The 15,000-nt window shown below is 46.9% G+C and overlaps 1 protein-coding gene across 1 annotated transcript in view; it reads right to left on the bottom strand.

The window, feature by feature from the left end:
- Positions 1 to 15,000, bottom strand: part of vps13b (vacuolar protein sorting 13 homolog B) — a 79,351-nt gene that overhangs the window by 47,638 nt on the left and 16,713 nt on the right. The window contains 7 exon segments of the mRNA XM_026227972.1: positions 7,245 to 7,421; positions 7,933 to 8,067; positions 8,937 to 9,121; positions 11,330 to 11,454; positions 11,746 to 11,940; positions 12,025 to 12,191; positions 12,656 to 12,847. Coding sequence (XP_026083757.1) covers positions 7,245 to 7,421; positions 7,933 to 8,067; positions 8,937 to 9,121; positions 11,330 to 11,454; positions 11,746 to 11,940; positions 12,025 to 12,191; positions 12,656 to 12,847 — 1,176 coding nt within the window.

Here is a 15,000-nt window from a genome sequence, read left to right as displayed (position 1 = left end):
ATAGGTTTTGGAAGAACTGCTCCTCTGATGTAGACGGCGCAGTAATGAACGTGCTGCTGATCAGGTGCATGTTTATCTTTGACTTGTGAAATCTGAGTCCCTCCATTTCTGCGTTCACTTCCTCCGAGCGGTGAGTGGGATCTCTGTGCAAATAAACTCCAGCATGGAGCGCACGAGACTCCAGCAGACCTACATACAGCAGGACACATCTGACCCGCTTCTTATTCAGTCCAGCTGCTGCGAGCGGAAACATGCGCCTGACTCCGTCTCAAACCCCAGCGACGCTCTGCAGCACTGCTGAGATAAACCTCCATATCAGCTCTGAACAAGACACTGAACCCATGACAGAGAGAGAAAACACAGGAGATGTGCAGGAGAACTACACCCTGCAGCACAGACAGGTCTACAGAGAGACAGACAGGTTCATGAGTGTTGAGTGCGTCTATCACTGTTACATCACAGACCCATTAAACCAGTTTCATCTGATTCATGGGGTTTAAAATTGAGACAAGATGTTTCTGTCCGAGAGTGAAATACAGCTGCAATTACACACGTTACGCAGGAGAGATTATTTACGCTTTCCTATAGAGACGACATAGATGAGAGACGCAGATACAGGAACACACGTCAGATTTACTGCAGGACACAAACACAGTAAATCACACCCCAGACCCCCTCTGAGGGGCGGGGCTTGAGCGAGGGGCGGGGCTTCAGCAGAGCAGCCTTTAAAATGCGTTTTGATTTAAAAACACTTCGATCACACATCTAATATCAAAAGTTGAACCAGAGACAGGCGTACCGTGAGAGAGAGAGACAGACTGAAACATGTGGGGAGAAAGAGACTCACATCTAGAGTGAGACTGAGTTGGTTTATTTGAGTAGAGAACGACCCTCTGTGTGTTTGACGTCTCTGTTCGATGGGCTTTTGTAATTATTTATTTAGAGAGCGAGCAGCCGCGCCAGCGTTTACGCTGAGCCCATTAGAGCCGGAGAACACATGAGCGGCCCGCAGCACGGCTCGAGAGAGATCTCAGACCAGGGTCTTCAGACGGACCGTCACTGTCACTGACACTGGCTCATGTGTGGAGTCCGGCGGGACGAGGAGCTGCCACAGGGGGGCACTGATGTCCTGAGGAAAGCAGAAGGTCACAGGGCTGCAGAGCAGTGCATGATGGGAGTCCTCACAGCTGTAAGTGCAGCAGGAAATAACACTGCAAATTAAGGCCAGAACGTGTCAAACAAACGACTTAAAAATGAGCAGGAGTGAGTGGTACTGCGGACCACCCACAACTACCGTTTACCAGCCAACGAACTAACCGACCGAACCAACACCTCACCACGCCTCGCCCGTCTCTCTCACTCTCTCTCACTCACTCTCTCACTCTCTCACTCTCTCTCTCTCTCACTCTCTCACTCTCTCACTCTCTCCTGTCTGTCTCTCTTCAGCTCCTACTGAACACAGCAGCCAGCGCAGGAGCTCACTGCACACACACACACACACACACACTCATTCTGTGGTGCTCCAGAGGGCTGCTGTTTTACAGGCCGCTTCAAACAGAACTCGTAATTACTCATAAGAGCTCACAAACCGCTCACACACACACACTCACTGCACAAGAACTCAAAACATACACACACACACACACACAATTTGACTACAGCATTAAGAGTCACATCATAGAAGCAAGACTTTAATCTTTAAAAAGCCAAAGTAACGCGTACACACACAAACACACACTGGGTCCCTGAGCTCATGCCAGGACAGACTGAAGGACTCTCAACAACCCTGAGCAACTGAATGAGAACACACACACACACACACACACACGCACACACACCTTTGCTTTTATCATGATGAGGACTCTCCAGTACCTTCTGCTGTTTTAGTACTGTACTCTCACACAAACCTTTCTGCTTTCTACATGTGAACATTTAGTGGGTGTGGTCTGAATACAGTAAATGTGGAAAATGACATAGTGGGTGTGGTCTTAATGCAGTTGGTGGGTGTGGTCTGAAACATGTGGGTGTGGTCTTAATGCAGTGAGTAGGTGTGTTATGAAATGTGTGGGTGTGGTCTTAATGCAGTTGGTGGGTGTGGCCTGAAATATGTGGGTGTGGTCTTAATGCTGTGAGTGAGTGTGGTCTGAAACGTGTGGTGTGGTCTCTATTCAGTGAGTGGGAGTGGTCTAAAAAAGGGTAGGGTCTTAAGACAGTGAGTGGGAGTGGTCAAAATGTAGTGAGTGGGTGTGGTCTAAAATTAGTGATAAAATAGGTCAATAGCACATTAGCTCACATCAACACATCCAAACAATCCAAAATAAAATACAGCTGCGTGCTAAATTTACAGAGACAGTATGACAGACTCGTTCTGTTGTACATGTTAAGCCATGTCTCTCTCTGGGGAGGAGGTCCCGGGGTCAGTGGTCCTGAAGGGAACATCCTGTCAGATCTCGGTGTCTAAAACGTCTCCTCAGAAGTTCACATTCCATCACAGTGTTCCTACTGGCTGACTTCATTAATTACTCACAGTCACTCCAGCAGAACCGTCAGCCCTAACGACAGGCCTGTAATTAGCTTAATTAATTACAGATTAACCCACCGCTGCAGTGCTAATGCCTTCTCTCTGTCAGGGACTTGCCCTCCTCCAGACGCAGCGCTGGGAACGGCTCACCTTCACTGATCAGGAGCGCGTCTGAGGGATCATGGGAAAGAGCCGGTTCTCAGTCCTCCCACACGGACTCGTGTTGTGAGATCTTCACTCGACCACGGAGACTCCAATCCGTTCCGCCAGCAGCACAGAAAACTACCTGCTGATGTCCGTGACCCACAGTTATCAGTTAGCTAGAAACTACAGCCCTGCCAACAAACCCAAGAGCAGCTCACTGAGGAAAACATGAGCAAAACCTGAGGAACATGAACCGTGATCAGCTGTGACACGTGCTGCTAAACGTCACATGGACACATTTCTGAAGACAGTGTGAGATCAGATGAACACAAACAAACATCTCAAGAGTCGAGCTCATCACAACTCAATCCAGAGGCCATTCAATTAAAACTCATTCCTGAATTTGATTTAGCAAAGTGGATGCAGATTTGCAATTCGAAAGAGTGAAGAAACAACTGAATGAAAGAGAGAAGAAACAACTAGAAACAAAGTCTATGCCATGTGTGATATACAGAAGAGAGAATGCAGTGTGGAAGTTCTTTAATTCAGGAAATTATTATTTTCTTGCTATTCTAATTCCTTCCTGTGTGTCACTGATAATTCAGTCCATATTCATATTTCATTATTTAATTCTTCAGTTCTGATTTTTGCTAAACCCTGACCCTAACGGTCGTGTGTGACCGCAGGTTAGTTGGTCGGTCAGTCACTCCTGAGAAGCCTGTGCTGGACACTGGATGTTCAAGAGTCACTGCTCCTCGGTGGGAAATGAATCCTCTATCCTGGGAATTAGATTACACCCAGTAGCTGACAGGAAAGATCACAGTTTTCCAGCTGTGAGTCAGAGAGAGACTGAGCAAAACCTCACTACACATGAAATTATTCAGTTCATTCAAGTCAACTTGTTAGATGATTTCTGTACCATAATCATTCATTACTGTAATCTTCTAGTTTACATCCCGTTTCAACTGTTCTACACTGTTTTCTATGTGGTTTTAATTCCCTTGCAATTCGAGATCTATTTTGTCATGCCAGTTGTGCAGAGAACATCTCTGAGACGTGCAACACATTTACACTCCACTAATTCAGCTAATGAGCCGCCGTTTAGACTCTCGTTCGCCCGCTCTGCATCTCACAAACGTTTCCTGATGCACCGATTCTTAAACGTCAGATCAAACACAATGTTTTTTCCAATGGCCTCAGCTAACAGACGAGCAAACCTCACACACGCTGGAACACAGACAGAAGGAGTTCCTGCCACTCGCTGCATCTGCACGTCCAAAAAACCAAATGATGCAACAGCTCTCTGGTTTTACGAGAGTCATGCGAGTTTGTAAGGATCTGATGAAGAAAGAAATGCCACCCAAAAGCATCAGCGGTGCAGGTCTGAGTGTGACGTGTGTCTGCAGGCCGGAGACGAGACGCCAACACACATCAGCTCTGCCTCAATGAACAGATCAAAGCAGGCAAAGGTGAACGAGAGAGCCAAGAAACACAACGGCTAGGAGGATGAGATCTGAAGAGCTTCAGAATGACAGTGGTCCTCCTCGAGGAGAGAAAAGACCACCGGAGCTACATCACTACATACAGGCAACCTTTACGGGTCTCACTACATATCTGAACCTCGTCACTTAATCTAGTGTCTTTCATGGGGTTTTAAAGGGGTCATATGACGTTGCTTGAAAAGTTATTTTGTGTTTTTGTTATAATCAAATGTGTTTATGTGGTTTAACTTTCAAAACACATTATTTTCTACATACTGAACATGATTGTTTCTCCTCCATGCCCTGCCTTCTGAAACGCAAACATTTTTACAATTTCAATTACAACCGTTCTTTAAAGCGAGGTGTGCTCTGATTGGCCAGCTCTCCAGTGCGTTGTGATTGGCCGAATGCCTCAAGCGTGTGACGGAGATGTTGTGCCCCTCACCAAACTGTGATGTGTGTCCCGGAGCGAGACAAAACCAATGAAACCCATCACAAAAACACATAATTACTGATTAAAATGACTTAATACTGTCTTTTTACACGTTGCGTATCGTGCCACGTAAACATAAAACCATGTCTGCATTTGTGATCGGAGAAACAACAAGCTCTAACAGTTAGTTACTCTACACTGCTCAAAACTCACGTTTGGATCATCAGTGGTAAACCCTTTAAATATAACCCGTACTTACAGACGGAGTCAGAAGCACCAGACTGTCCTGGCAATACTTTATAGAAACAGACTCAGGAAACAGTCCTCGTCCGCTGTAAAATGCATTGCACACATATTTGGGATGAACTGCTCTGGAACAGTGTTGTAAATACATCATATCCACTGATTTCTAGTTGTGTGCTCTTTTGGAAAACCAAACCAAGCAGCTTTGCTTTCACAATGAAGCACACAGCGGCTCTATAACATGGCGCCGGCGGAAACAGCACGAATAAAAGCTCCGCATTATTTCTGTGTGTGAACATTTGGGCGGTGTTATGCAAATCGCATCACATGAGCCCTTTAATAAAACACACAAGTGATCAAACTGATATGAGTGAAGCTGGAGAGCAGGACAGCAGTGTTAGTTTGATGGATGGAGCACAGGCTGTGTGAGACGTTAATAGAGATCCGAGCGAACACTCACAGCGAGAGAAGCCCCACACAGACGTCCAGCCGGAGATCAGCTTTCAGACCGGGTGTTTGAGGGGCGATCAAACACACATCAGCACGATCCACCTGCTGTCATTACTCTAACGCCTCAATCTCTCAGTTCTGCTCGCAGTCAATGCATTCATATTCTCAGCCAATCAGTTCAGACTAACATTAAAGGCCTCTTTGTTCTGCTGTTCCTGCCACTCCAAACGCAGCTCTACACCGAACATCTTCTGCATCCGCTGCGTTTGATTAAATGTAGCATTTTGAAATCCCAGAGTTCTGAGAAAGACATAAATCAAACTCTCACAGCTGCATGAGCGCCTGAGGAGAACACCGTGCCCCCGCTCCACTGCGCGCTCTTTCTATCATCATAAAGCCCGACTCGCCTCGCTGTTCTCTGGGGACGAAAAGAGAGAGTCGGAGACCGAGAGAGAGACACCTGCAGCCCTCAGCTCACACTGCACACCCATAAAACACCCAACACCCCCCACTGCCCTAATCCACACGCCACCACACTCCTGCGGCCAGATGTGCACCGAGCGCAGAACACTGCTCCTGCTGCGCCTGCAGTATGCATCTTCAGCAAGCGTGCAATACTCACAGTAAAAGAAATGATCCCACAATGCAATGCACAAGCAATGTGAGCAAAGCGAAAGCACTTCTGCTCAACTGAATTAATGATCAGAAAGCCACTGCAGAATGATTCTGATCCGTCTAGTTCTAGAGTCACAGATAGACGTGTGATTTCTCACCCAATAAAAACAAACATGAAGCTCAAAAAGGTCATGTGATGCGAGCAGCACTAACTGATTAAAATGGTAATTCTTGTCTTGTTTATGCTGTGTCATGTACTGAGAAGCAGGAACTAAATCACTGCATTCATTTATCACTCATAACGTCAGAACCGATGCCTAGAACACAAGCGAGAGCGGCACGCCGTGCAGCGAAGGGTTAATGCTCAGCGTAAAATCACTATATGTTCATAAAAGAGCTGTTTCAAAGCCGCGAGGCCGGGATCCTTTTGTGATAAATCCAACGCCTTTAATTGCCTTTAATTTATTAGTGTGTTCCAACCTCAGGCTCATTAAACAGAAACATATTGGTCTGCGTCTACGGGAGTTTAACAAGTACAGAACTCCCATTTTCTAAGTAAATTGGAATTTCTTTTTAATTCACTGGTAAACAATGGAATGGAAAGCAGATGTGGCGCAGCGAAGCCGAGGCCCATCCTAACGCCGGCTGTGAGAGCCAGAGATGCAGATGGGCCTGGGAATTATTTAAATGTCATTTCAAGGTAATTAAACGTTACAGTTTGAAGAACGCTTTGAGGTTCAAGAGCTCAGGAAAGGAGGAAAGGGAGATAAAGACGAGAGCAGGAACGCTTCCAAGCACATCTGGGTCTCCAGGACCGCGGTTCTCCAGTTCAGCACGAGATTGTGAAAAAGATTAAGGAATTCATAAAATACATGTCGAACGCTTAGAAATATTACTGGGCAGATTAAAGGCGAACGCTGCTATGTGACGTTATAAAGCATCTCTTGAAGCACTGGAGAGGAACCCACAGAAACGCTCTGAACGTGATCTCTAACAGACAATCACACAAACACACCTGAGACAGAGACACTCACACACCGCTGACCAGGTACAGTCAAGAACAGACATGATCACACTCACTAACCAGCGTTTCTCCTGACCTTCAGTCACAGATAGAGGTCTGATTCCCTCCTAACAGACGAACTATGAGCACAGACCATCAGCGACGGCTCGTGACCGAGGACAGTCCAGATGAGATTGATCTAGTGTATGACTTTCTGATATGAATGATATGAATGACTGTCTTCATTAATACCAGAGGAGGACCAGCTCCTCTCAGGACCACACAGCTCTGTCACCACACACAGAGTGGACTGAAGATGTTCCCTATGTAGGGTTGGGTGTAGTGATGTCTCACCGGGGCTGTGCAGGTGCTCCTGCTGCGGGAGCTGGAGGGAGATCTGCAGGAGATCAGGAGACAGGAGAGACGCCGGCTTACGGCTCCCGCTCAACCAGCGGCTCGTGTGAAGATCTGTGGTGTCAGACGGACCCTGGACCAGAGGAACCAGCTGATCCTTCTGCCCCTCACACACACCTGCACACACACACATTCATAACCCTTTCAGCTCTGTTCAACACGCTACAGGGTTAAAGGTCATGTGATTTTCAGACTGATTATTGAGCTTGATGAGATCATTACAAAGAAAGACAGATCTTGATTTTCTCAGATACACTCAATATAAGTGCAAGATCTGCTATTATAACCACAGTTAAAAATATAACTTATTATAGTTTACTATTTTAGTTTAAGATAGTTTATTTTACTCTGTCTTTCTACATTAGACTAGAAACAGTTGAGTTTCTCTAATGCTGTACATCAGAAGTGTTTGAGAAGAAGATCACTGAGACTCAACGGAACTAAACCTAGAGAATGTGCCACAATAAATACACCAGACACTTGTGCAGTGTGTGAAAACAGGAGTGTGCTGTTAGGAACAAACGCTTTGTGAGTGTGTGTGTGTGTGTGTGTGTGTGTGTGTGTGTGAATGAGTGTGCGTGTGTGTCTCTGTGTGTGTTACGGGGCAGATGTGTGCAGCTGCTCTCACCCGGTGTTCTTGCACACACTTTCACGGCTCCCAGAGTCCCAGAAACACACAGCAGCGCCGGCCGCACACACACCTTCAGCTCCACACGCTGAACACACACCTCCAGCACAGGAGCGCTACACACCGGCTTCACACCTGCTCAAACACAGACCCGTGAATCACATCAGCATCATGTGTTTGTTCAATCAGTAATCAGATGCATGATGGGAGTTCAGTCAAAAACACATTTACATGACAAACACTCATTCATGTTTATTACATTCAAAAAATACTAATATATCTCTAGTGCTGCGTGTGTGTGTTGCTTTTGCCCTTAGGGTGTTTGATAGGGTGTGTGACCCCAGTGACCTCCAGCTGTTTGCTTGTGCACCTCTGCACCTGTGCGCTCACACACACACACACACACACACCACTAAAATCAGCAGGCACACAGAGAATTTGTGGTTGTGCACATATGAACACATCTGGAATGTGTGTGTGTGTGTGTGTGTGTGTGTGTGTGTTTATGAGGCTTCAGCATTCTGGAGAGTGTCATTTTAGCATGTGGCACATTCTGTTCCTGATGAAGAGAAGAGAAGGAGAAAGAGAGGAGAAGGAGAAGGAGAAGGAGAAGGAGAAGAGAAGAGAAGAGAAGAGAAGAGAAGAGAAGAGAAGAGAAGAGAAGAGAAGAGAAGAGAAGAGAAGAGAAGAGAAGAGAAGAGAAGAGAAGAGTTTGCTGAATGAAGGACAGCTGGAGCACACAGTGTTTGAGCGCAGCTAATGAGACATGCACACACACACACACACACACACACACGTGCCTGTTTCTTCATGAATGTGTCTCATATCAGACGGATTCCTCTGCTGGATGTCACGGACACACACAAGGACAACACACTCCATCAGCACAAGGACACACACGAGTGTGATGTGATCAAACAGACGCTCCTCACTGGAGTTCACTGCAGTCATTATGAAACACACACACACACACACACACACACACCTCATCACTCGACAGGTACCTGGAGTTTTGTAGGCGTGGCTTATGAGGCTGTCGCTGATGCTGCTGCAGGCTCCGCCTCCCACACTGTGTGTCCAGCTGCGATACATGCTCTGCAGCAGCAGCACCTGCGCACGCGTCGCCTGCACACACACCTGCGGGAGCTCGAACACACACTCACACACCGGGACTGAAGGCTTCCTCTCCCTGACAGACACACAGAGAGACAGATCACACTCACACACTCCATCACAGTCTGTATAAACATGAAGAGCGCGTCACATCAGTCACTGTGAGACTCGGCTCCTGTCTCTTTAATAACATGAGAATGAACCTCTACGACTGGAACTGAGGAAACACTGCAGCTCACACACAGATCATTCACTTAACCTAACAGACTTTAATGAATAGATGTTTGTTATTCATAACATTCACAAATGTCTCCTTGTTTCTGTACCGACTGGAAACACTGATTAGTAACACAACGCTCTATGATATAAAATAAATCACTGTAAGACTCTAGAATAAAACAGAGCTCTGTAATAAAATATAAAGCTCTATAACGCTCTGTGATACGTGCAGTGTGACAGCGATTCTGTTTAATATCTCGGAGCTCAAACAACGAGAAAGCTTCACAGTGACGTCTCCAGCGGAGAGCAGAGTGTGTGTGTGTGTGTGTGTGGGGGGGGGGGGAGCCCAGTGCTCTCTGGGTAATGAGTCTGTGTCTGTGATCAGCTCTGACGGGGAGAAGCGCTCCTCCTCGAGCACCTCTGCAAACACTTAACCGCTCGTCTCGCAGCGCTCTCATCTTCTGGGTGGCTCGGCGGGTAACGGCTGACAGCGGCGGGAGGCTGACGCTCCGCAGAGATCGGCCTCGCAGCAGAAGCAGCAGCTGTGTGAGGGGTCAGAGGTCAGGGGCAGACAGCACCGCCGCTCAAGGCCTTCAGCAGCACTCGCCCGGGCTTTCTCTGATCTGGATCTGCGGACGTTCAGTGTGAGCTAACAGGAAACACACCAGCACATGCCCAGCAAATGTTGGCCGCACACACTGGCACGTCATGAAAGGTGGCGCGACTCGCTTCATTTCTGTGTTTTCAGGGAAAGCGATCTTAGCGACGCACCATCTGCACCTGCTTTTATTAATAAATAAACACGCTCAAACGCAGCAAACAGTGTCGCTAATCAGAAACACACTCACGCTAGCTGCTGATACACATGTGACACACACACACTCACACACAGAGTCTCACACACACACACTCACACACACACACACACACACACAAAAAGTTTAACAAACACACACACAGAGTCTCACACACTCACAGAGTCTCACACACACACACAAAGAGTTAAACACACACACACAGAGTATCACACACACAGTCTCACACACACACACACACAGAGAGTTAAAAACACACATACACACACACACACACACACACACACACACACACACACACAGAGTTAAACACACACACACACAGAGTCTCACACACACACACACAGAGTTAAACACACACACACACACACACTCACACACACACACACACACACACACACACACACACACAGCCATGAAACAATTAGAGAACCCCAAACGCATCAGGAGAGGGGAAGGTGTCACACCTCCACAGAAGGGTCAGACACACTCGTGTTTAATGGAACACAGCCGATGTGAGAATATAATAATGATAAACATAATCAAATAAATATAACACTAACAAACCGCGAGCTGCTCTGAGTCACTGCAGACACTGGATCACGAGCTGCTGGAGTCTGAATCAACACCGTTTCATTACCCATGATTCCTCACAGACCTCACAACAGCTCGTGGATCTACACGGATCAGCTCTGAGTGTGTGTGTGTGTGTGTGTGTGTGTCTCGTCCCGTACCCTACACTCATCTGAGCAGCAGAACACTCTGACTGATGACAAGAGCATGATGGGATGTCTGCTGTGTAGTTCAGAAAACAACAGCACAGTGTTTCATTTACACAGAACGATCTGGAGTGTGTGAGGAGCTGAGCGCAGCAGTGTGTGTGATGTGGCCTTGATCACTGCTGGCGGTCGAGCTCTGCGCTCCTCGTGTGTGTGTGTGTGTGTGTAACAGGTTTAGCAGAGCGCTGCTGCGTCTCATTACTGCGCCTCTCACACACACTGCAGCAGCTGCAGAAACGGCCGCTCGACCCGCCGGGCTCCGGGGAGAGCTTTAAATGAAGGGTGATCGGTACCGTGTGAGCAGCCTCACCTCCGGCCAACACCAGAACACACACACACACACACACACAGCGTTAATGGCTCTCATTCACACACTCAGACTCTCAGCTAATGACAGGATATTTATTACCCTCCACTGACACACTCATCTAAGCGCTTTACTCAAAGTGTGTGTGTGTGTGTGTGTCTCACCAGTATGCAGGCAAACGGAGCTGCTTCCCATAGAGAGCAGTACTGAAAGAAGGAATTATGGGAATGAGTGTCTGAAACACCCCCTCTGAGTCGATTACAGTCAGACCAGCCTGAAGCTCAAAGACCTGAGAGACACAAAGAGGATCAGCGCTGTTAGAAACCTGTTCAGGACAGACAGTGTGTGTGTGTGTGCGTGTGTGTGTGTGTGTACGCTTAAACTAAACTGAAATGTTCAAAGTGACTGATCATTTGAATATAATTTTTACATAATTAAAGAAGGTCAGCAGCTGCTCAATCACTCCTGACTCCTTCAGAATAAAGATGAATATACGCTTCTTCTGACACAAACGGTCCCATCCATTTACATTATAACACACTGACAGTATATACATGTGTGTGTTTGTGTGTGTGTGCACCTTCAGGTAGCAGTGTGTGTAGCAGTGGTGCAGGAGTGTGTCTGAGGGCTGGTTCAGGCTGCTGGCGGCACGGGTCACTTCCTGTTCATACATTGGCACTGAATGCTCGAACGTGATGCGCTCAAACTGCAGCTGAAGAGCAGGAAGAGGACGCAGCAGCTGGAACTGAGGGACAGACGTCTGCGCAGACGAGACCTAGCGGAAACACACACACAGTAGTACACACACACAGGAGACGCAGGTATATGAGGAAAGAGTGTGTGTGTGTGTCGTTTGCACCTTGTGTCCCAGTATAACAGGAAGTAAGAGGTGCAGGAGGTTGTATTCTGCCGCAGGGACAGTGACTGTGGCTCTCATCAGCGTCACACTCGTCTGACGGATGGGAATAAACTCCTCCAGCGCTGACACCTGCTCCGGCAGCACACACACACACTCCTCCACGACATCTGCCCCACACACACACACACACACACACACACACACACAGACGGAGGTTAAACAGTGTAAATGCAGCTCACAGATCTGCTGCTGTCTGTGATGTCAGTCATAATAATAATAATAAACCTCAATACTGACCACAGGAGCCTCAGTCGCTTTAATAAGAGAAACCACAAGCACGCTTCATTTTATGGGTCCCACTTTATATTAAGTTCATTAACTATGAATTTACATTTAAATTAATAAATTGGCACAAGGCACTTATTGAATCAGACTCGCAATCGAAGGGTTGTGAGTTCGAGTCCCGGGCCGGACGGAATTGTGGGGGGGGGGGGAGTGCATGAACAGTTCTCTCTCCACCTTCAACACCACGACTGAGGAGCCCTTGAGCAAGGCATCGAACCCCCAACTGCTCCCCGGCGCCGCAGCATTAATGATGACCACTGCTCTGGGTGTGTGTGTGTGTGTGTACCTGGCTGTGGTCTGCAGTAGGGCTGGTACTCGTGGTCCAGTGTGCATGCGGTCATCTTCAGGATGCGGTGGACAGCGCTGCTGTGGAGCTGCACATCTAACGGTCCGACCGCGATCCTCTTCACAGACGTCTCCTGCACCAGCGGCGGCTCGTCTTTACGCAGCGCAGGAAAATCCTGCAGCCCCACGCAGACTGTAAAACAGCAGCACAAAACAAGCTTTCATCACAGACACACACTCACAGACGAGCGCTGGAGTCTGGGCCGTTCCTGGGATTAGGGTCATTTGGGTGATTATGGGGCCTAAAGGAAGCAGAAGATCAGGAGCCTCGACTCACACAGTGTGAGCTGACCGCTAGAGACCCCCAGCACACACACACACACACACACTCACACACACACACTCATGATACACTTACATCACCAGATGAGACAAAACACTGATAACTTGGTTCACTAGAACAAGAAATATTCAATGACTAAATATTTTAAATCACAAAAAAAATAAACAATGTAATTATATATTTAAACATTTAACTAATCTAGAGCCATAGCTTGCTTGTAAACTGCTAACAGTGCAACACAAAGTGCTTCAGACTTCCTAACCCTAACTCCAGGAGTAACATCACCAGATCAGGAGCGCTGCTAAACACCAGCAGAAACAGCTCAGTATTAACTTCACACGTGCTGCATGCTTAACCATGTGAGGAAAAACTGTTTCTATTGAAAACAAAAGATAATACTCATTTCACATATACTGCCTTTTAAACATTCAAGTACCTTTCATAAATATGCCAGTTTTCAAGGGTTTTCCAGGACTTACATTTGAAAAAGTCAAATTCAAGTACTTCAAGCATTTTAAGCCCCTTGTACAAACTATGCACACACACACACACACACACACACACACACAGCTGCGTGTGTAATAAAAGCAGAGCGCTGAGGGGAACGTGGGAGTCCCGTTACTGAGGATGGAGGGATGGAGGAGAGGGAGAAAGAGTTCACGAGCTGCTCAAATTCCCTCCTGATTTGTGGAGATTAAAAGTGCAGCGAGCGATGTCACTTCCTCTTCCCATTTAGGCTGGGCTGGATTAAGTCTAATATCAAACATCTGGAAGCTCGCAGCGCTGCTGAGGGACACAGGGAGGGAAATTAGCCGGATTTAAAGCATTAGAGGAGATCCGCGCCTCAGCGCTGCAGTTATTATGAGAGAGAGCGCCGCAGGTTTGAGTTTCGTTTATGTAGCGCTGGCGCTCTGATGTGGACGAGGGTCGTGGGTTCGAGTCTCCGAGGGCAGACACGCTCTGACTCACACGACATTCCTGACGGGAAGCGTCATTCAGCTTCACTGGAGGAGCGACACTCATCTGCATCGCAGAAATCAGCCTGACGGCCAGAGCTGACCATATCTGTGTTTGCTTTACGCTTAGATCGCTATCTGAGACTGACAGAGAGAGAGACACCCAACAGTCTTCTGGCCTTTTTCATTCTTCCTTCACTAAGTGGAATACAGCACTTGTTATTAGTTCAAAAACACCCAGTCTATCGGCGCTGCAGAATTACTCTCATGACACAGTCTTCATCAGCGAGAGAGAACACAAGCAAACACTGCCAGAATCCTTCACTGTCTGTGTTTCTGAAACAGGGTGACTACAGATACAAACAAGTTCAATTCAAGACTTCCTGTGATGGAAATACACATGAATATTTAATGTGTTTAATGTAAAAGAAAAACAAAATATCATCTCTGTCAAAAATGCGACTTATCTATTATGTTATACAGCGACCTTTTCATATCAGCAGACAATATTCCTCAGACGCACCGCGAGAGTTTTGGGGGTTTAAACGATTGATATTTTCATCAGTGTTCTGTCAACTTTTACATACTTAAATCTGCATGATTTTAATATTTACCCCAGGGTGTTATTTACCTTTACAAAGGCCAATATTTTTCATATCACATTATTACAATTGATCAAGAAATTAAATATACACCACAGGACATTAAAGCGATTGTTCACCCAAAAATCTAAATTATGTCATTAATAACTCCTCATGTCGTTCCAAACCCGTGAGACCTCCGTTTATCTTCAGAACAGAGTTTAAGATATTTTAGATTTAGTCCGAGAGCTCTCAGTCCCTCCATTGAAGCTGTGTGTACGGTCTACTGTCCATGTCCAGAAAGATAAGAGAAACATCATCAGAGTAGTCCATAGCCCCTTTCACACTGCCATTACACGGGGAAAGTGTTCCTGCAATTGTTCCCTGGTCGCTAGATTCTGCACTTTCACACTGCCAGTGATGACCCGGGATATGTGTGTGCTTTCACACACAACCTGTAAAGATC

This window comes from Carassius auratus, chromosome 41, assembly GCF_003368295.1.
Source record: "Carassius auratus strain Wakin chromosome 41, ASM336829v1, whole genome shotgun sequence".
Classification (NCBI taxonomy): Eukaryota; Metazoa; Chordata; class Actinopteri; order Cypriniformes; family Cyprinidae; genus Carassius; species Carassius auratus.
This window is presented reverse-complemented; position numbering and strand designations above follow the sequence as displayed.